This window comes from Pelophylax lessonae, assembly GCF_965119305.1.
Source record: "Pelophylax lessonae genome assembly, chromosome: 1".
Taxonomy (NCBI): Eukaryota; Metazoa; Chordata; class Amphibia; order Anura; family Ranidae; genus Pelophylax; species Pelophylax lessonae.
In genome coordinates, this window is record NC_138768.1 from 222,960,539 (window position 1) to 222,980,734 (window position 20,196).

The 20,196-nt window shown below is 43.6% G+C and overlaps 1 protein-coding gene across 2 annotated transcripts in view; it reads left to right on the forward strand.

The window, feature by feature from the left end:
- The window catches only part of HECTD4 (HECT domain E3 ubiquitin protein ligase 4), a 335,164-nt gene that overhangs the window by 257,558 nt on the left and 57,410 nt on the right, over positions 1 to 20,196 (forward strand). For both annotated transcript variants that reach the window (XM_082265115.1, XM_082265116.1), the window contains exons 50-59: positions 712 to 949; positions 7,538 to 7,674; positions 8,448 to 8,574; positions 10,554 to 10,691; positions 10,774 to 10,910; positions 13,420 to 13,580; positions 14,663 to 14,844; positions 15,135 to 15,340; positions 17,571 to 17,701; positions 19,615 to 19,820. In XM_082265115.1, coding sequence (XP_082121241.1) covers positions 712 to 949; positions 7,538 to 7,674; positions 8,448 to 8,574; positions 10,554 to 10,691; positions 10,774 to 10,910; positions 13,420 to 13,580; positions 14,663 to 14,844; positions 15,135 to 15,340; positions 17,571 to 17,701; positions 19,615 to 19,820 — 1,663 coding nt within the window. The remainder of the gene's footprint in view (positions 1 to 711; positions 950 to 7,537; positions 7,675 to 8,447; positions 8,575 to 10,553; positions 10,692 to 10,773; positions 10,911 to 13,419; positions 13,581 to 14,662; positions 14,845 to 15,134; positions 15,341 to 17,570; positions 17,702 to 19,614; positions 19,821 to 20,196) is intronic.

Here is a 20,196-nt window from a genome sequence, read left to right on the forward strand (position 1 = left end):
TTCTCCATTGCTCAAGGAACCCCTAGCAACCTCTAGAAGGTGAAACCTAAGGGGAACCCTAAGGCTCCATGGAGCCTTGGTTGAGAAAGGCAGATCTGGGGAATGCACATATGTCCTAATGCAGCATGTGAAGGTTAAGTCTGCGCTAATTTTTAATTTACTAGCAATCAATGGGCAGAGAACAGAATTTGAAAAGTTCATGTGGCGTGGCTCTAGGTGTTTTTTTTAAAGCAGCCTATTTTTCAGCTATGTCTGTTTTAATTTTAGAAAACCCGGAAAACTAGTCAATTCTGGGGAGGGAGCTCCATCACAAACCCTGTGATTGATATCCTCAGCTCTGCATTTTTACTGTGTGGGGGGGGGGGGGCTGTCTTCTTTTTCCCTCCAGTCAGCTCTGAGTTCTTTTCACTGAGCTGTACAGCGTGTAACTCCCCATCCGCTGCTTTGTGCTTTTGTGAAAAATCCTTTTCATCTGTGCGTTGTAGAAGACAAATAACTGCAGACAAACGGGTACAACTTACGTAGAAGGATTTGTTTAATCTCTGTTCATCATCTGAGGCCAGTCACTTCACTGTGTATGTGTAAGGATTTACAACCACTTTCATTAGAAATTCATAAAGAGAGACTTTAATCTACTTGAAGTTCATTTATCTGAAATCGGTTATCGGAGAATAATCAAAATTTACTGACTTTCTGTTACTTTGTTTACAGAATACAAAAATACGGGCGAACTTTGGATCACGTCCGTTTGCTTTTGCTGAGGGCCAGGCTCATCGCAATGCTGCGGATTTGTGCATTGACTTGGCTGAAGAAATCAGCGCAAACTTTGAAGCACTACCCTTTGCCATGGCCTCTGACAGTGACAATGATGCTGGAACAAGCATAGCATCAGACCCTGGGAATCACGGTCCTCCCTGCCGCATTGCTGCAGCAGCCACTGTTCTACAGCGTAAGTATATACTACGGGTAAAATAAGTATTAAACATGTCACCATTTTTCTAGGAAAATAGATTTCTAAAGGTGATATTGACATGAAATTTTCATCACATATCGTTAACATCCCATATAATTCATTCCAATCCAAGAAAGCAGAGCAAATAAGTTCAGAAATGAAGTTATGTGTAATAAAATGGAATGACACAGGGAAAAAAGTATTAAATAATCTAACTGAAATGTATTTAAACTGTGTAAAAAATCCATTGTTAGTAATGACAGCTTCAAGATGTCTACTGTATGGAGCAACTAGTCGCATGCATTGCTCAGGTGTGATTTTGGCCCATTCTTCCACACAAACAGTCTTCAAATCTTGAAGGTTTCGTGGGCCTATTCCAGGTGCAAGGATTGTTGACATTCTAGGCGAAACCTCATTTTGAACCCCCCCCCCCCCCCCCACTTCACCGCTGACTCCACCCCCTTTGGTCTGCTCCTGTATATGTATACCTCCCAACTTTTGAACTTGAGAATAAGTGACACTTTATGGAGACGCATGCCGCAGCAAAAGGTGAGTGTGATCAAACATACTCATAGGAGGGGCTTAAGGGTCATGGTTAAACAAAACCTGGGCTTCCTTGTACCTATAAAATATGCTTTGATTGCTGTGCCCCAAGCTGGAGTCTCAGGGATACATATAAACCTCAACACAATCATTTAGAAAAAAACACAATACATCTAGTTTTGTATACACTGAAAATAGACCGAGAACCTAAAATAGAGGATTATGAACGACCTGAGGAACCCGGAATAGAGACAGAGGATAAGTACTACAGTATAAACCAACCTTTAGGGAGAGAGAGAAAGGGAATGATCACTATAGTGTATGGAAGAAAAAATAGGGGATTACTATGGTACATGGAAGACAGGAAGGAAGGATCACTATGGTACATGGAAGAAATGAAGGAGGGATCACTATGGTACATAGAAAAAAAGGAAGGATTACTATGGCACATGGAAGGCAGGAAGTAACACTCTGGTACACCGAAGGCAGGAAGGATTACTATGCCATCTGGAAGGCAGGAAGGATCACTATGCCACATGTAAGGAAAGAAGGGTCACTATGGTACCTGGAAGGAAGGAGGGATCACTATGGTACATGGAAGGCAGGAAAGATCACTGTGGTACATAGAAGAAAGGAAGGATCACTATGACACACAGAAGGCAGGAAGGATCACTATGATACATGGAAGGCAGGAAGGATCACTATTGTACATGGAAGAAAGGAAGGATCACTATGGTACATGGAAGGAAGGATCACTATGGTACATGGAGGGAAGGATCACTATGGTACATGGAAGGAAGGGAGGATCACTATAGTACATGGAAGGCAGGAAGGATCACCATAGTACATGGAAGGCAGGAAGGATCACTATGGTACTTGGAAGGAAGGAGGGATCACTATGGTACATAGAAGAAAGGAAGAATCACTGTGGTACATAGGCTGGACGACTGTGGCACATGGAAGGCTGGATGATTGTGGCACATGAAAGGCTGGACGACTGTGGCACATGGAAGGCTGGACGGCTGTGGCACATGGAAGGCTGGACGGCTGTGGCACATGGAAGGCTGGATGGCTGTGGCACATGGAAGGCTGGACGGCTGTGGCACATGGAAGGCTGGACGGCTGTGGCACATGGAAGGCTGGACGGCTGTGGCACATTTAAGGAAGAGCTAGAGGGGAGAGATCACTCATTAAGGGCTGCATTGTCTTCAGAGGTTCAGGCAGCGACATCAGGTCGGAAGCACTGGCTACTTTGAAATCTCCTGCCCACACCCCCTTTCCAGGCACAGATTGGCTGCATGCGGGGCTTGTGTGCAGGCACAGGGGGGACATGGAGAGGAGATGGGACAGATCTAGCCGCTTCCTTCCTTCCTTCCTGTATGGGATATACAGCAGGCTGGGGATGTGCACAGTGCAGAGGGTGAGCCGGCGAGTGGGGGATGTGCAGCGGGTGAGGAGGCGATGAAGGTAGGGGTCACAGAGCGAGACCGCTGCGCACCTGACTGATGTGCACTTTAGGCAGGCGCCTACCTTGCCTATAGGTAGCACCGGCCCTGGCCTCTTCTATGAACTCTTATCTTTAGTTCTTTCCATAGGTTTTCAGTTGGATTCTAGTCAGGTTATTGGCTGGGCCATGTTAGCAGCTTTATTTTCTTTGAGACCATTTGAGAGTTTCCTTAGCTTTGTGTTTGGGATCATTGTCTTGCCGAAATGTCTACGCTTGTTTCATCTTCATTATCCTGGTAGATGGCAGCAGATTTTAATCAAGAATGTCTTGGTACATTTATCCATTCATCCTTCCTTCAAGGATATGAAGTTTATATGTTTGTACGAAGTTGATATGAAATACAGCCTCACACCATGATGTTCCCACCTCCAAACTTCACTGTTGGTATGGTGTTTTTGGGGTGATGTGCAGTGCCATTTGACCTCCAAACATGGTGTGTATCGTGGCATCCAAAGAGTTCAATTTTGGTCTCATCTGACCAGACTATATTCTCTGTTTCACAGGCTTGTCTAAATGTTGTGCAGCAAACTTTAAATTAGCTTCAACATGCCTTTTCTTCAGCAATGGAGCCTTGTGTGGTAAGCGTGCATACAAGCTGGGGTGGCTGAGTGCATTACTTCTTGTTTTCTTTGAAACAATTGTACCTGCTAATTCCAGGTCTTTCTGAAGCTCTCCACAAGTGGTTCTTGGACAACTCTTCTGATAAATCATTTCACTCCTGTGTCTGAAATCTTGCCAGGAGCACCTGGTCATGGCTGGTTTATGGTGAAATGATGTTCTTTCCACTTCCGGATCATGGCCCCAACAGTGCTCACTGGAACATTGAGGTTTAGAAATCCTTCTGTAACCAATGCCATCAGTATGTTTTGCAACAATAAGGTTGCAAAGGTCTTGAGAGAGCGGTTTGCTTTTACCAATCATGAGATGTTTCTTGTGTGACACCTTGGTAATGAGCAGTGGCGGCCCGTGCATAGCGGGCGCCAGGGCGCCGCCCCCCTACCCCTGAAAAAAAGAAAGAAAAAAAATGACAAAGTTTTACAAAAAAAAAATTTGGGTTCGCCGGCCTTTGTAATGGAAGTGGTGGCTGGGGGGGGGGGGGGGGGTTACGTCCCAGAAGAGGCGCCGATCGGCAGCCTTCTGGGGGCGTAACCCGATCGCAAGTCCTTGCGATTGGACACCCCCACTTTCGGATATCCTGGCTGTGATTGGTCCAGTCTCCAGCCAGGACCAATCATCATCCAGGACATCCGATCCCTGACGTCACAATGGGGGCGGTGCCGGTGCGTGAGTCAGTCACTCACCGTCACCGCCGCTCGGAGGACGAGGGAGAAGCCGCTCTCCTTCCCGCCGCCGCAGAGAGGACGGACTGGATCGAGGAGGGAAGAACCCGCCGCCGCCAGGTAAGTGCATTAAATTGAAGGGAGCATGCACGCTGCACTCTGCATTGATTGGGGGACAATGCTGTGGGCACTCTGCATTTATTGGGGAACAATGCTGTGGGCACTCTGCATTGATTGGGGGACAATGCTGTGGGCACTCTGCATTTATTGGGGGACAATGCTGTGGCGCTCTGCATTTATTGGGGGACAATGCTGTGGCGCTCTGCATTTATTGGGATACAATGCTGTGGCACTCTGCAATCATTGGGGTACAATGCTGTGGGCACTCTGCATTTATTGGGGTACAATGCTGTGGCGCTTTGCAATCATTGGGGTACAATGCTGTGGCACTCTGCAATCATTGGGGTACAATTCTGTGGCGCTCTGCAATCATTGGGGGACAATGGTGTGGCCACTCTGCAATCATTGGGGACAATGCTGTGGGCACTCTGCATTTATTGGGGTACAATGCTGTGGCGCTCTGCAATCATTGGGGTACAATGCTTTGGCACTCTGCAATCATTGGGGTACAATTCTGTGGCACTCTGCAATCATTGGGGTACAATTCTGTGGCACTCTGCAATCATTGGGGTACAATTCTGTGGTGCTCTGCATTTATTGGGGTACAATGCTGTGGCGCTCTGCAATCATTGGGGTACAATGCTGTGGCACTCTGCAATCATTGGGGTACAATGCTGTGGCACTCTGCAATCATTGGGGTACAATTCTGTGGCACTCTGCAATCATTGGGGTACAATTCTGTGGCGCTCTGCATTTATTGGGGTACAATGCTGAGGCGCTCTGTATTTATTGGGGTACAATGCTGTGGCGCTCTGCATTTATTGGGGTACAATGCTGTGGGCACTCTGCATTTATTGGGGTACAATGCTGTGGGCACTCTGCAATCATTGGGGTACAATGCTGTGGGCACTCTGCATTTATTGGGGTACAATGCTGTGGGCACTCTGCAATCATTGGGGTACAATTCTGTGGCACTCTGCAATCATTGGGGTACAATGCTGTGGCACTCTGCAATCATTGGGGGACAATGCTGTGGGCACTCTGCAATCATTGGGGACAATGCTGTGGGCACTCTGCAATCATTGGGGACAATGCTGTGGGCACTCTGCATTTATTGGGGTACAATGCTGTGGCGCTCTGCAATAATTGGGGTACAATGCTGTGGCACTCTGCAATCATTTGGGTACAATTCTGTGGCACTCTGCAATCATTGGGGTACAATTCTGTGGCGCTCTGCATTTATTGGGGTACAATGCTGAGGCGCTCTGTATTTATTGGGGTACAATGCTGTGGCGCTCTGCATTTATTGGGGTACAATGCTGTGGCGCTCTGCATTTATTGGGGTACAATGCTGTGGGCACTCTGCAATCATTGGGGTACAATGCTGTGGGCACTCTGCAATCATTGGGGTACAATGCTGTGGGCACTCTGCAATCATTGGGGTACAATGCTGTGGCACTCTGCAATCATTGGGGTACAATTGTGTGGCACTCTGCAATCATTGGGGTACAATTCTGTGGCACTCTGTAATCATTGGGGTACAGTTCTGTGGCACTCTGCAATCATTGGGGTACAATGCTGTGGGCACTCTGCAATCATTGGGGTACAATGCTGTGGGCACTCTGCATTTATTGGGGTACAATGCTGTGGGCACTCTGCAATCATTGGGGACAATGCTGTGGCGCTCTGCAGTGATTGGGGACAATGCTGTGGCGCTCTGAATTGAAAGGGGCATGCACGCTGAACTCTGCATTGTGGGGGCACAGCACAGTTATCATTGCATTGAAGGGGGCACAGCACAGTGTTCATTGCATTGAAGGGGGCACAGCACAGTGTTTATTGCATTGAAGGGGGCACAGCTTCAAAGTCACGCAATTTTTTTACTGCGTTTTTTGGCGCGAAGCAATACCTATTACATTTTTCTTTTTGCGCCCCCCCAAAAATTTTGAGCACCAGCCGCCACTGGTAATGAGACACCTTTTTATAGGCCATCAGTTGAGACTGAACCAGCTGATATTAACTGGCACTGAAAGGGGCAGGATTGCTTTCTAATTACTGAAAGATTTCAGCTGGTGTCTTGGCTTTCCATGCCTTTTTGAACCTCCTTTCTTCATGTGTTTAATACTTTTTCCCTGTGTCATTCCATTTTATTACATATAACTTAATTTCTGAACTTATTTGTTTTGGTTTCCTTGTATTTATGGATTGCATGGGTTGTTACTGACATGGTGAAAATGTAATGTCAATAGCACCTTTAGAAATATACCTTACATTTTACGGAAAATAGCAAGTAGATACAACACTGGGAGCTGTATAGTTTGTTGGATGATATAAATACCACAGAATTGAACTATAAGTGTATGGCAAGATGGTATATGACACCTGATAGGTTACATAAAGATCAACCAGAGAAATCTCCATTGTACTGGACAGGATGCAATATGAAAGGTGCGGTGTACGAAAATACTGGGAGGAGGTAAGGCAAACCATAGAAGAGATCACTGGTATAAAAACTCCTGATGATCTAAGGCGCTGTTTGTTTCACAGTACAAATAAAATGAAAAAACAGTGATGAAAATAAATCTACAATAGTTCCTTACCTTCTAAACGCCACAAAAGGAGCAATACCAAAAAAAATGGTTGGATCCTGAAAGGCTTACAATAAGGGAATGGTTTAGGAGAGTGGACTATGTATATAATTTGGAGTTCTTTAGTAGTAGGGAAGAAGCAAAGACAGAAAATTTCTTTGAAACTTGGAACGGCTGGACGGTCTTTAAAAAACAAGTAAATATGCAGAGATCTGTCGGGTATAGGCTACAAGGGGGGAGAGGTGAAGTTCCAGGCACAGGAGAGGGAGGGGGAGAAATGGAAATATACAAATTTTGGTTGAGGTGGGAAATGTTTGTGTGGTGTTGGTATCTTTTTCTGATTTTATAAATTTGTATGTGGAAATTGAATAAACTATAAAATATATGTGTGTGTGTGTATATATATATATATATATATATATATATATATATATACATATACCTAGAGAAATGGGGACATGTTTAATACTTATTTTACCCGTCGTATGTTATTGTGCTAGTCTTTTTATCCAACGAATACTGAGCCATATATCTTTTCCTTTTCCAGAATATGACAGCGATGCCTCCTGTCGATATAAGGTGGAGCTGAGCTATGAAAACTTTATTACATCTGGTCCTGACCCACATCCTCCCCCAATTGCAGATGATGAGAGTGATGACGACGATGATGATGATATGCCACGGGTCAGATATTTTCTTATACAATTTTAATAGAACTTACACCTTTGTCTTTTTAGGACAAGTGACAACACCCCACATACTGACACTTACCTTTTCTGTTCTCCTTCCCTGCTCTGTTGCTTCTTTGGAGCCATCAGGTGTTATCTGGTGCTGATGCATCCTAATATGTGGGAGTGCGTAATGTCTTCTCCTTCCTTCCAGGTTGCAGTGCTCGGACTTAAACGACGACACATTTTGTGAGAATGTCATCTCATACAGATCATACAGGGTTTTGGCTCCTAGTGGAGTAGCGGGGAAAGGAAATTCTCTTTGATTGAGTGGGTATTCTTTCAAGATTACCTGTCCCTTTGCCCTGAATGTTCAAAGTACCAGAATATCCTGAATTTGTTTTTTCGTTTGACAGAAGCAATCCACAGATAAACTGACTTAAGCTAAAACTTGAAGCAAATTATATGATCTCTGTCCCTCTGATCTGCATGCCTCTCATTCTAAAAATGTTGGTTGCCTTTCTATCTGATCCACTGGCTTCAGTTCTTTGAGCCACTGACCATGTATGCAGACTGCAAAACAGGAGTTCTGGTCTTCCTATCATCATACTTGTTCTAGTTCACTGACTTTAGCCTAGTTTTTTTTTTTTTCGTTCAACCCTGTGGGTTCTCGGTACAAAAGGGCTGCTTCCCATAGTCCACTTTATACATGGTGTGTCAGGGAGAAGGAGCTGGGCAGATTATAAAGCTCTTTAATTTACCCTGAACTCATTATCTTGTGTCTTATAGGAGGACCACTATGCCTTACTAGTGAAAGCCTGGGAGACCAAAGTATTTCCCACCATTCGGAGACGTTTTCGTAATGAGGCTGAAAGAAAGTCAGGCCTGGACCAGATTAAAGGAGCTTTACAGCTTGGTATGGATTGGTCAACAAGACACATCTCTTTTCTTGATTGTGTTTTTATATTTGTGATTGAAAGCTGCATTAAAAAGCAGAAACCTTACAGTCATTTATGTAGGTATATTTACAAAAAAAAAGCCTTTGTACGCAAATTAAATAGGATGATATTGCTGATGTGGATCTTGAAATAGTTGGCTGTTACGCTGATCCAGTGGTGACAGTGCCTGCTTAGTTACTGACATATATGCAACAAGGAAGTCAGACCACCTACACTGTGCATGCTTGTTCTAAGTCGGCGACAGCTAGGAAACTAGGCAGGAGAATGTCACCAGCACACCGTGGATCTTCAATTTGGATCCAGAACCCCTTCATTAGGCATGTGACAGGAAATTGGCTCTTCTCAGAAGGTCAGTTTAATTAAACCTGAACTCCAGGAATTGTAGAAATTCTCCTTTGCTGTGGAGGCGTGCCTGCTCTGTAAGGGTTAACTGCACATTTAGGTCTAGTGGCATCTAAAAGTAGATTTACCTACCCAATCCTCAGCAACTTTGCAACAGCTCTGCATTGAACTGGTAGACGCTGAAGGACAGTCAACTGCTGGAGCAAAGGGAACGCCACCTGACAAGGAAGCTGAGGATTTTTAAATAAAAGCGCTTTTAACATCCTTTAGACTTAAATAAGCAGAAGTAAGCGCAGCCCCACTGCATAAGAAATTTTTCAGGTTTTCCAGAGTCCAGCTTTAACACTATATATACACAAACTAAATTAATATATGATGATAGGTTTATAGATGTAACACACTAAGTATTGTCTAATTTCTTACAACCACGGGCATAAAAAAGTGCCATAGTGCCCATCCATTAATCACAGGCTAATAAAGGTTTGTACAAAGTTTATTTCTGAAAATGCTAGTTGAGTGGCTATTGTGTTAACCCTCTTGCATCAATACATTATCATTGACTTGGGCAGGTAAGCAAATAATGGATTCTGCCATTACTGATTTGCACACTTATTCTGTGACCAGGGATATTGAAGTCATGCCGTGTGTGTATGTGTGTATATATATATATATATATATATATATATATATATATATATATATATGTATGTGTGTGTGTGTGTATGTATATATGTATGTATATATATATATATATATATATATATATATGTGTGTATTACACACAAATAGCTGTCAGTCCTCCAGAAAGGCAGTTAGCTCCTAATTTCTTTGTTGGGCTAAAATCACACAAAAAAAATGGTGTCAGCACTGCCAGTTGTCTTTTGCTAAACTTTAGAATCCCTCCTCTCTGCTCATCTTTACAGCATGGGGGTGTTCTGTGATCTAAGCTAAGAATTGGGAGGGTTGATTTGACTGCTTGGGATAACTCAAGCAGAATGCACAGAAATATGGACAGCTCTGATATTTTTGCATTTATTAAATAGATATTATATTAAATGCTTTAATTGTTTTTTTTAACAAACGAAATGGAGAAAATATAAGTCATTCATTGTTTGTTTCCATATGTAAACCCTAACAGTAACATCAGCTAAAACAAAGTTATTCTACCAGTGAGAATAATGCTTAAAATACTTGTGATGGTGTGAAACTGGTTTGCTTAGGCTAACCAGACCACAACAAATACTTTTAATTGCTAGTGCATTGTAAGGCTCGATTCACACTACGGCGCTCCGACTTAGGGGGCGACCTGTGAAGTCGCGTGCAGCGCGACTTGCACTGACTTCATAAAATGAATGTCTATGCAAGTCGGTCCAGGTCGCCCCGAAGTAGTACAGGACCCTTTTTCTAAGTCGGAGCGACTTGTGTCTCTCCTATTAGAACCGTTCCTGTACTACACTATGGGAAGCGACGGTGCGTGACTTGTCAGGCTGACCAAGTCGTCTGACAAGTCGTACCAGTGTGAATGGAGACTTAAACTAGGCTGTTTGTTTTTTTGTGGCCTCTGTATAAAGCTTGGTGCTCATTTGCATTACAGGAATGGTGGATATAGCCAGGCAGACAGTAGAATTTCTGTATGAAGAGAATGGAGGTATCCCCAGGGATCTTTACCTTCCCACCATTGAAGATATTAAAGATGAAGCAAATAAATTCACCATTGACAAAGTTCGCAAAGGTATAGAATTCACTAGAAAAATGTCATCGCATTCTCTGTGTGAATGTTTTCCTTAAATCATCTGTGATTGATGTGTGTTTAGGTCTTACTGTGGTCGTTCGGTCTCCTGATAGTAATAACGTTGCCAGCACTGGTGTTGGAACAGCTTTACCAAAATTTGCAATCAGGGGTATGCTGAAGACATTTTCCTTGCATGGGGTGGTGCTGGATGTTGATTCGGTGAGTTGTTTTATAACAAGTTTCCTGGAGATGTTTCTGATTAGCCTGTAAAAATGTTTGTACAATTTAAGTGGCAGTACATATGTCGTGTGTCAATTTTACTGTTGTAGTTCTGTTTAATTAGTCCTCAATACTGGGCACTTTGACCCCCTTCTTTCCTAGGCCAATTTTCAGCTTTCAGCGTGCTTGCAATTTGAATGACAGTTATGTAGTCATGCAACACTGTACCCAAATGAAATTTTTTACCATTTTTTTTTTTTACACAAATAGTGCTTTCTTTTGGTGGTATTTATTCACAAATGAAAAAAGACCCAAAATTGTGGGGGGAAAAAAGTGTTTTTCTTTGTTTCTGTTATACAATTTTGCAAATAAGTAATTTCTCTTCATAACTTTTGACCAAAATTTATACTGCTACATTTCTTTGGTAAAAATAACCCAAATCAGGGTTGGTCTGTGTGAAAATTATAGTCTAGAAGCTATGGTGCTAATCACTGAAAATTGTTCACACCTGATGTACTGACGGCCTATCTCATTTCTTGAGGCCCTGAAATGTCAGGACAGTACAAATACCCCCCAAATTACCCCTTTTTGAAAAGTAGACAGTCCAGGGTATATAGTGAGAGGCATGTTGAGTTTTTTTTGAAGTTGTCATTTTTTCCACATTTCTTTGGAATATTAAGAAATTTTATAATTTTTTTCCACAAAAATGTCTTAAGTTATTTCTCACACATGGCATTGCCATGCTTGCAACTACACCTCAAAACACATTCTGCTGCTCCTCCTTAGTATGGCGATACCACACGTGTGAGACTTTTTCACAGCCTGGCCACATAGATAAGCGCAACATCCAAATAGCACCTTCAGCCATAATCCACTTTAAGACCAGGCCTTCTTCTGTATTTTTGCTCGAAAACGACTTAGAACCCCTAAACATTTATACATTTTTGTAGCAGAGCCCCTGGGGAATAAAATGGAGGGTTTTAAATTGTTTGTCACACGGTACTTGCGCAGCAGTTTTTTCAAATAAAATTTTACACACTAATGCATAAAAACATTTTAATTAATTTCAGTGCACACAGAGACAATATAATTCACACATTTTCAGTAAAATATAAAATAAGGCATTGCGCTGGGTAAATAGATACCAAACATATCCCACTTTAAAATTGTGCATGCTAGTGAAATGGCACTTCGGTATTTAAAAATCTCCATAGGCTACGCTTTATAAGCCTTTATTGGTTACCAGTTTAGAGTTACACAAGTGGTCTGGTACTAGAATTATTGCTCTCACTCTGACGTTCGTGGCGATACCTCACATGTGTGGTGCTATTGCTGTTTACATATGCGTACGGGACCAACGTGTGTGTTCGCCTTTACACGCAAGCATGTGGGGGGGGGGGCCTTAAATGTTTTTGTGTTTTTTTGGTGGGACACTGGTACACTGACAGATGTTGATCGGCCACTAGCAGACACTGACAGAAGTTGATGTCACAATGGTGCACAATTGCAGATGTTTTGTGCACTGGTACAGACGTTTTATGAGGACACTGACAGATGTGTATGCAAACGCTCGTTCTGAGGGGCGCATGGCAATGTCCACTCAGAACGACAGAGCTCCCACCCGGCCGTTTATATACAGTGGCCTTGGTGGGAGGAGGTTAAAAGTATGTTCCTGTAATAAAAGTTTACCTGTCATGATAGATAAATGGCAAATTTGACTAGAATTTGTGAACTCCATGCTCTTGCAATAATCCTACCGTTTTACTGCTAACTTGCTGGCCCCAGTTGTAAATGTGCTGGACTTGTAACTTTATTAGTTGTATGCTTGTCTTGATTCAGTAGCTCTCTGGGGGATGACCGCCAGGGAACTACTTGAAAAGTGAAGAAAAAAAGCCAGCAGTGGCGACTCCCATATTTAACTTAACTCAAATAGAAGGATTTTGTGCCAAAAAGTGCTTTCAGTTTTAATATTACCTACGTCCAATCATCATTGTTTAACTTAAAGGCTAAGTTCACTTTTTAGAAAAATAAATAAATAAATAAATACACATTTTTTTGCAGGTAAAAAAAATTTGTATTTATTTATTTTTGAGCCTGTAACGCATTGCCATGCAGGTCTCCAGCAGATCTGTCAGTGTATCGGTGTGCCCATACATCCCGTATGGACAAGCAGATACAATCTGTCAGGAAGAAGCAATGTACTACCACGGCGCTCCACAGCGCCGTGGTAGTTGATTGAGAACTACAAGTTGACAACTGTAAAGGATGTTGGGGCTTGTAGTTCATTCACACACACAGCTGTGTAAATGAATGATGGGGCCGATTGAACAGAGCCCCTCATGGCTGTGCTGATTTAAAAAAGTGACAGCTAGTACAAGGAACTTCTCCCTGTACTACTGCCACAGGGAGCTGGGGGGATTGGGCAAAACGTGAACTTATCCTTTAAAATGTGTGTTATTTTTTTCCCCCCATATTTGCATTGATTGCTATTGCTTCATGTGTTATTTAGGTAAATGAGTTAGTGCAAGTAGAGACGTACCTGCGAAGTGAAGGAGTCCTGGTGAGGTATTGGTATCCCATAGACATGCTGGAGAGGCCGCCTGTGGGGTACAGAAGAATGGCTACTAATGGCTTAGTGACTATGGACAGCACGAACATCCAGATTCACAGGTAACCCAGCCGTGTGCTATCAGAACAGAATCTCTAAGTTGTAGGATTTTTGGATAGCTGGTTTCCGACATTGAAATCTGTACTAATGACTAGAGGTTGAACTCCAAAACATGATATCTAGTGAAAGGGAAACTCTTTATCTATACAGCAACATCTGTTAATAAGTGCAAATTGCATCATTAATAATGTTCAATATCTATAGCCAAGACAATTTTTGTTTGTTTTAGAATGGGTAGAGCAGGGGAAGGCAAACTTTGACCCTATGGTTGTTGCAGAAGTCCCATCATGCCTCTGCCGTTGGAGGGACATGCTTGTGGTTTTCAGAGTCTTGTAATGCCTTTTGGAATTTTTAGTTCCGCAAAAGCTAGAGGCCTGGAGCTTGCCCTGCCTCAAATCTCTGCAAGGGCACAAAGAAAACATTTGTTTGCTGTCCTGTTGACAATGTTCACCAGAACAAATAGAAGGGTAAAGCCTGGTACACATGATGAGAATATTGGACGAATAATTGTACATTTTATTTTATTTTTTTTGCAAGCTAGTCTCATATCGAAAACCAATAGGTTACTAGTGTTATGGAAATTCTCGTAAGACAGAATACTTCCCATGATGATGTAATGTATTCTTTCATTTCCAAGCATGTGCGGTCTTGGTCACTCCTCTTTTTATTAATGAATACTGTACTAATTAAACAATAATTCTTCATTTTGGTATAGAACAATTTTCATGCTTGTCCCTTTGAATATTTTGGCATGAAGTGTTTTAATGGCCTCTCAAAAGCTGTGTGCTAATGATCAGATTATTGGATGTTCTTCCTGAAATAGGCATTTTTCTTCTGATTTACCTCATCATGTGTACTAGGCATAAGGGTCACCTTCCCAGGCTAGGGCACGGACATCAATAAAAACCTGACTTAGGTTCCAGCTATTCTATTCAATAAAAAAATTTTTTAAAAAAAAAAACATTTTGGCCATGGATGCACTTATAGTGTGTGTTTTGAGCAAAGTCATAATGTAAAATCTATCATCCCAATTTTTTCAGTAGACAGGAATTACAGTACTGGGTGCATTTTTTCTTCTTTCCAGGGAACTACTAAGATGTGAATCGGCTTTGGCTAGACTCTACTGTCGTGTCGCTTTACTCAACATCTTTGCACCAAAGTCCCCACACACTTTTACTCGCTTGTTCCACATTCCGGCCATCCGAGACATCACACTGGAACATCTACAATTACTGTCAAATCAGCTTCTGACTCCGCCTCTTCCTGGTAACTTTACTCATATCTGCAGTGATCCTAGGGGTTATCTTTCCTTAATAGACTAAATTGACAGCTATATTTGCAGTATGGATACCTCTTGTGTGTAGCTGAAAGACTTTCTTCTCCTCTCTGTCTTTGAATACCACTCTCCTTCAAGTTAAAAATGTTTTAGTAGGCACTCTTTAGTATTCTAGATGTCACTTTGATTCTCTCCACCTGGTTCTGACATCCTTGTACAACTATAAACTTGGGTTCCTTTTCAGTTTTTATACATGAAATCTTTTTTGTTTGTCTTCCAGATGGGACTATCAGCTCCTCCTCCATACTTATAGCTCAGTCTCTACAACACTGCATTCATTCCCAGAATTGCTCCACCACAGATCTCTTTTACCAGGGAAATGCTGAGCCAATTCGGGAATGGCTTTGTGTTGCCATCACCAGGGCCCTACATCAAGGGGAAGATAGCCTTTTGGACCTCACCAAGCAGATCTGTTCCTTCCTTCAGGTTGGTGTGAAGTTAAATTATTAGTAGGATGTGTTTTTAGAACTGACATTTTATACCTGGAGCAATAAGAAACCGCAACCAACCAAAAATTGGCTTTCTTTCTTGTTCATGGAGGTCCCAGTAATTCAGTGACTTTCAGGGTATACTGCTGCCCAGGGGTGTTGCTAGGAGGGAAAAAGACCAGGGGCCTCAGCCCAAAGGTAAATTTGATAACCCCTCTGACATTTTAAAGTAAGTCCACCCAGTGCCCTCCCTCACCCCTGCCCAATGCCCCACCATGCCCACTGCCCGTCAGTGCAGCCTCACCAGTGCCCGTCAATGCAGCCTCACCAGTGCCCGTCAATGCAGCCTCACCAGTGCCCGTCAATGCAGCCTCACCAGTGCCCGTCAATGCAGCCTCACCAGTGCCCGTCAATGCAGCCTCACCAGTGCCCATCAATGCAGCCTCACCACTTCCCGTCAATGCAGCCTTACCACTTCCCGTCAATGCAGCCTCACTACTTCCCGTCAATGCAGCCTCACCACTTCCCGTCAATGCAGCCTTTACCACTTCCCGTCAATGCAGCCTCACCAGTGCCCGTCAATACAGCCTCACCTGTGCCCTTCAATGCAGCCTTGATCAGTGCCCATCAATGCAGCCTGATCAGATAGTGCCCATAAGCTCAGCCTCGCCAGTGTCCACAAGCTTAGCCTCGCCAGTGCCCACCAGCCCAGCCTCACCAGTGCCCAGCAACTCAGCCTTGCCAGTGCATTAAGAGAGGAGAGCCCCAGTTTACACAAGGAGGGGATCTCCCCCTTACCTGGCGCCGCTGTCACACTAAGTCCCACCTCCTGGACCGGCTCCTATGATGAATGTCACATGTCCTGGCATTGGACCAGTGTGACGTCCATTGTAGCTGGTCCAGGAGGCGGGACTTCATACGACACTCGACGGGTAGGTGGGAGATCCCCGCTCTGTGTAAACTGGTGGCACTCACCCCCCCCCCCCCCCCCTTCAGAGGCACCGCCCAGGATCGGCCCTGCAAAGCAGCCCCAGGGCATGCAGCCAGCAGATTACCTCCTTCTTCTCTCAGCATGCCTCAGTATTTTTGTTTCTGTTCTAATAAAAATTGTATTTTCTCTGCTCTGTGGATTAAAGTCTAATAATCCACAGCTACTGTTTTTTCTTCACTCAGGATGTATGCCACATTACTACTGAGCTGGTCTCTCTACACCGATACCTGGATAGGCCTTTCCTAAACCTAACTTTAGAGTGCTATCTTTTCACCCAGCTGGACTGAACAAGCAAAGAAAGCCTGAAACTGGACCTTTAGGCCCTGGGCTTTGCATTGTGATGCTTTTCAGACCAGAGTATACTGTGTTAATCATGGAGTGTGCTCCAGGTATGGAGAGCTCTCCATGGGAATCACTGATTTCCACTGGCCTTTCACCTCACTCAGAACATCATACTCTTCTTGTCCCTTTGTCTATCTCCAGTACTCCCTCTATTACTTGGGTATAGTTTGTGCTGTGCATGTCTGCTTTGCAGCCACTGCTTCCATTAGAATGATGTCATTCCTGATTCCCCTGTAAATGACCACCTGCTTCTTGCTCCATTGTTTTCCATTGGCGTGGACAGATTATTATTCAGGCGTATGGTATGGATACCACTCTTTCCTGTCAAAGCACACTCTACTAGATCTGTGAGCACTTCTTGGGCTTTTCTTCATCAAGCAACTGTTTGAGATTTGCCACCCATCTTCTGTTCACTCATTTTCTTAACTCTTCCTGTTAGTGCTTTATTGCTGTTTGTCCACACCTCAGTTTAAACGCTTTAGGACGTCCCTAAAAGTCACTGAATTCCTGTGTCCCTCAATGAACAAGAATAAAAATGGGATTTTTGTACTTACCATAGAATTCATTTCTTGGAGTTCACAGGGACACAGTTCCCACCCCTCAGTGTCTGATTGTGTTCTTGGTACTGTTTTGACACAAAACTGAGACATGTTGGGAGCAAGAGGAGTTCTACTGGGCTGACCAGTGTCCATCCTCTAGATAGTAGTGTATAGCTCGACCATCACTAAATTCCTGTGTCCCTCAATTAATTTAAAAAAAATAGATTTTATGGTAAGTACAATCATCCTATTTTTATTTTCTAATTTGCCTGGAATGTGGTCTGCATGTGTTTGTCTCCAATTTTGTGGTAGTTTGCAGATGAAAGTAGAGTATTGCCTTTCTTTTTTTTTTCTAGCATGCTCCAGAGCAGTTTCCATCTGAGGAATTCCCAGTCACCGAGTCCAAAGTCAGTATGGATGTGAATTTTCCTGGAGCAGCCTTTGTTGTGGTGTCATGTAAAGAAAGCCAGTCTGGCTTCCGGAAAGAGTAAGTTACTTTTGACTTTCAGATTGGTACCCTTCTGTTGATGTGACTTTTTTTTTTTTTTTGGTCTATTGAGGGAAAAAGAATGCCCTAAACAGTTGGGTTATACTGCCACCTACAGGTGGACCAGACACTGGCTAATAAAAAAAAAAAATGTAGGTCAATCCCTATACTCCTCCTACTCCCAGCATGCCTGTCCTAGAATGAATGTCTTTTTTCAGCTCTGCTGGTTTAAAGCCCAACTCCTGCAAAAGTAAAAGTCTTTGCTTGCGCAGGACTGCACTCACACTACAAGAGGTAATTGCTTGTTAAGTCAGGCTAGGGAATGGTGAAAGCACACTTACTTACCTGGTCCTCCCCTGCACAGTCGACTGTCCCTAAGTGCACTCAAGTCCAGTGTAGGACTTTGGCCCCTGTATCTGTTGTGATGAAGTCAGAGGCATCTGACCACTGGAGTGCTGGGGAGAAGAGGCTGCAGGGGTTGGTCTAGCAGCACACAGGATCCTGTGGGAATGGAGGATCATGTAAGTAAAACTGCTTTACCCATTCCCCTTAGACCAAAAGCATTTCACTGCAGATGTAGTTCCACTGACATTTCTAGCAACCTTTTTTTTCAGTTTTAAAATTGTACTGCCAGTGGACCTTGCTGGATGGGAATTGTGGAATAAGCCTGGAAGTGACCCTCGAACACTGGGTCCATATGGACACTTTTCAGACTGATTTCTAGTTGCATTAACTTAAGAGCACTTTCTAGGTCCAGAGCTACTTGTATTGCCTCTGCACTTGCCCTGTTTCAGTATGTCTTTTGAGCCAAGCATCAGAAGCTTCCTTATTTCTGTTGCTAAATAGTAGGGATGGGCTCTGTGTTTCAACTCGAACATCAGCTGTTCATGTGTTCACAGAACACACGAACAAATGGGGCGCTCAGCAGGAAGTTCGCCCGCCGATGAGTGCACCATAATGCACTGCGCTGTTGCAGTGCATTAATTGTTGATGATTGGCCAAAGCATGCACCTGACCTGTATGATTTGGCCAATCACAGCACAATGTCCTGTCAGAGCCATGATTGGCCAAAGGCAGGGGGCCTTTGGCCAACCATGGCTCAGGGGCTTAGTCCACGCCCCACACTATATAATGCTGCTGCCTACACGGCAGCCGTGTATAGTGTGTTACAATAGAGATTAGGCAGGTAGTTAGTGAGTTCAGTCAGTTTAGTGCAGTCAGGGTACTGTACAGGCATACTCCACTTTTAAAATGTATGGATATGTTGTAGTCCTGGGTCCCCTCTCGGTGCTCCCTAATTTTTGTGTCCCTGTCACTTAAAGTTCGGGAGCAGTGCCATGCCAAGCTGACCAAGATTTCCCTTAGACGCCAATGTTAAAGACTAGGAGCCCCCGACCCCAAATCTGGACCCGATTTGGTGTTAAGACACTCAGAGACGTTATTCCAAGGGGTACCCTGTTGTCTTTCGTTGATCTATCACACCAGTGTAGTATGCCTAGCTGGATGCTTTTCTGATATTGGCAATTGTGTCATGCAGCTCGATCTCGGTTCCCTAACCCACCTTCTTTGGCAACAGACCCAGTTGAAGGTTTCCTCGCATCCAGTTCGCATGACATGCAAGTGTGACCGGCTCTAAATATAGCCGGTTCACACAGGCCCGGAGCGGCTGCAGTCCACATTCCAAAAGGGTCCTGTGCGTGTTTGGGTCCAATCCAGTTGTGAATTCAGGCAAAAATTCAGGCCTGATTCGCACCTGAACCGGTGAACAAGGACGCATCAAACCCAGTGCTGAGAACTGCGGCCGCACATATGTGAACCCAGCCTTAATGAACTTTGCCCTGAGGAGTTTTAGTCTTCTTATTACACGTAAGTTCTTAATTTTTTAAATAATTCTGTGTTTTATTTTATTCTAGCTCTTCGTTGTACAAAGCTCCCTGGTCTCGAGTCTTAGTGTATGGCCTTGGTCATAAAGTGAAGAGAAATGGGCAACTGAATTTAATAGAATCCGTGTGTTTCCCCCGTGATGCCTCTCCAAGTAATACAGGCCTGACCCCACCACCAACCACCAACCAGTACCCAACTGCAATCATTCCCACTGACAAAATCCATGTCAAATTAGGTATTTATTACTTGTAAGACATGTAAGCTGGAAGATCTTGTGAAAAGCAAGGGCAATTTATTTAATGAAAATTAGAGCATGCTTGTATTTATGCAGTCATCAGCCACCATGTGCTGTATCCATGACTTCTAATCCTAGAGTGACAGTCATGCTAAGTTGTTCACTTGTGACATATTTCTATAGCAGGCAAGTTTACCCTGTTCTGCTTTGCCCAGTGGATTGTTCTATATCTCTGTATAGCAGGGTAAAGCAGCCCATAGATTGTGATAAGAAAATTGCTTGATTACCCTATCAACACAGTCAGTGTTGATTGGGGAAATCTGTCCTGCAGTGCTCTTGTGTTCTGCTAGTGGGGAACCTTTCCTCCTGGCAGAAC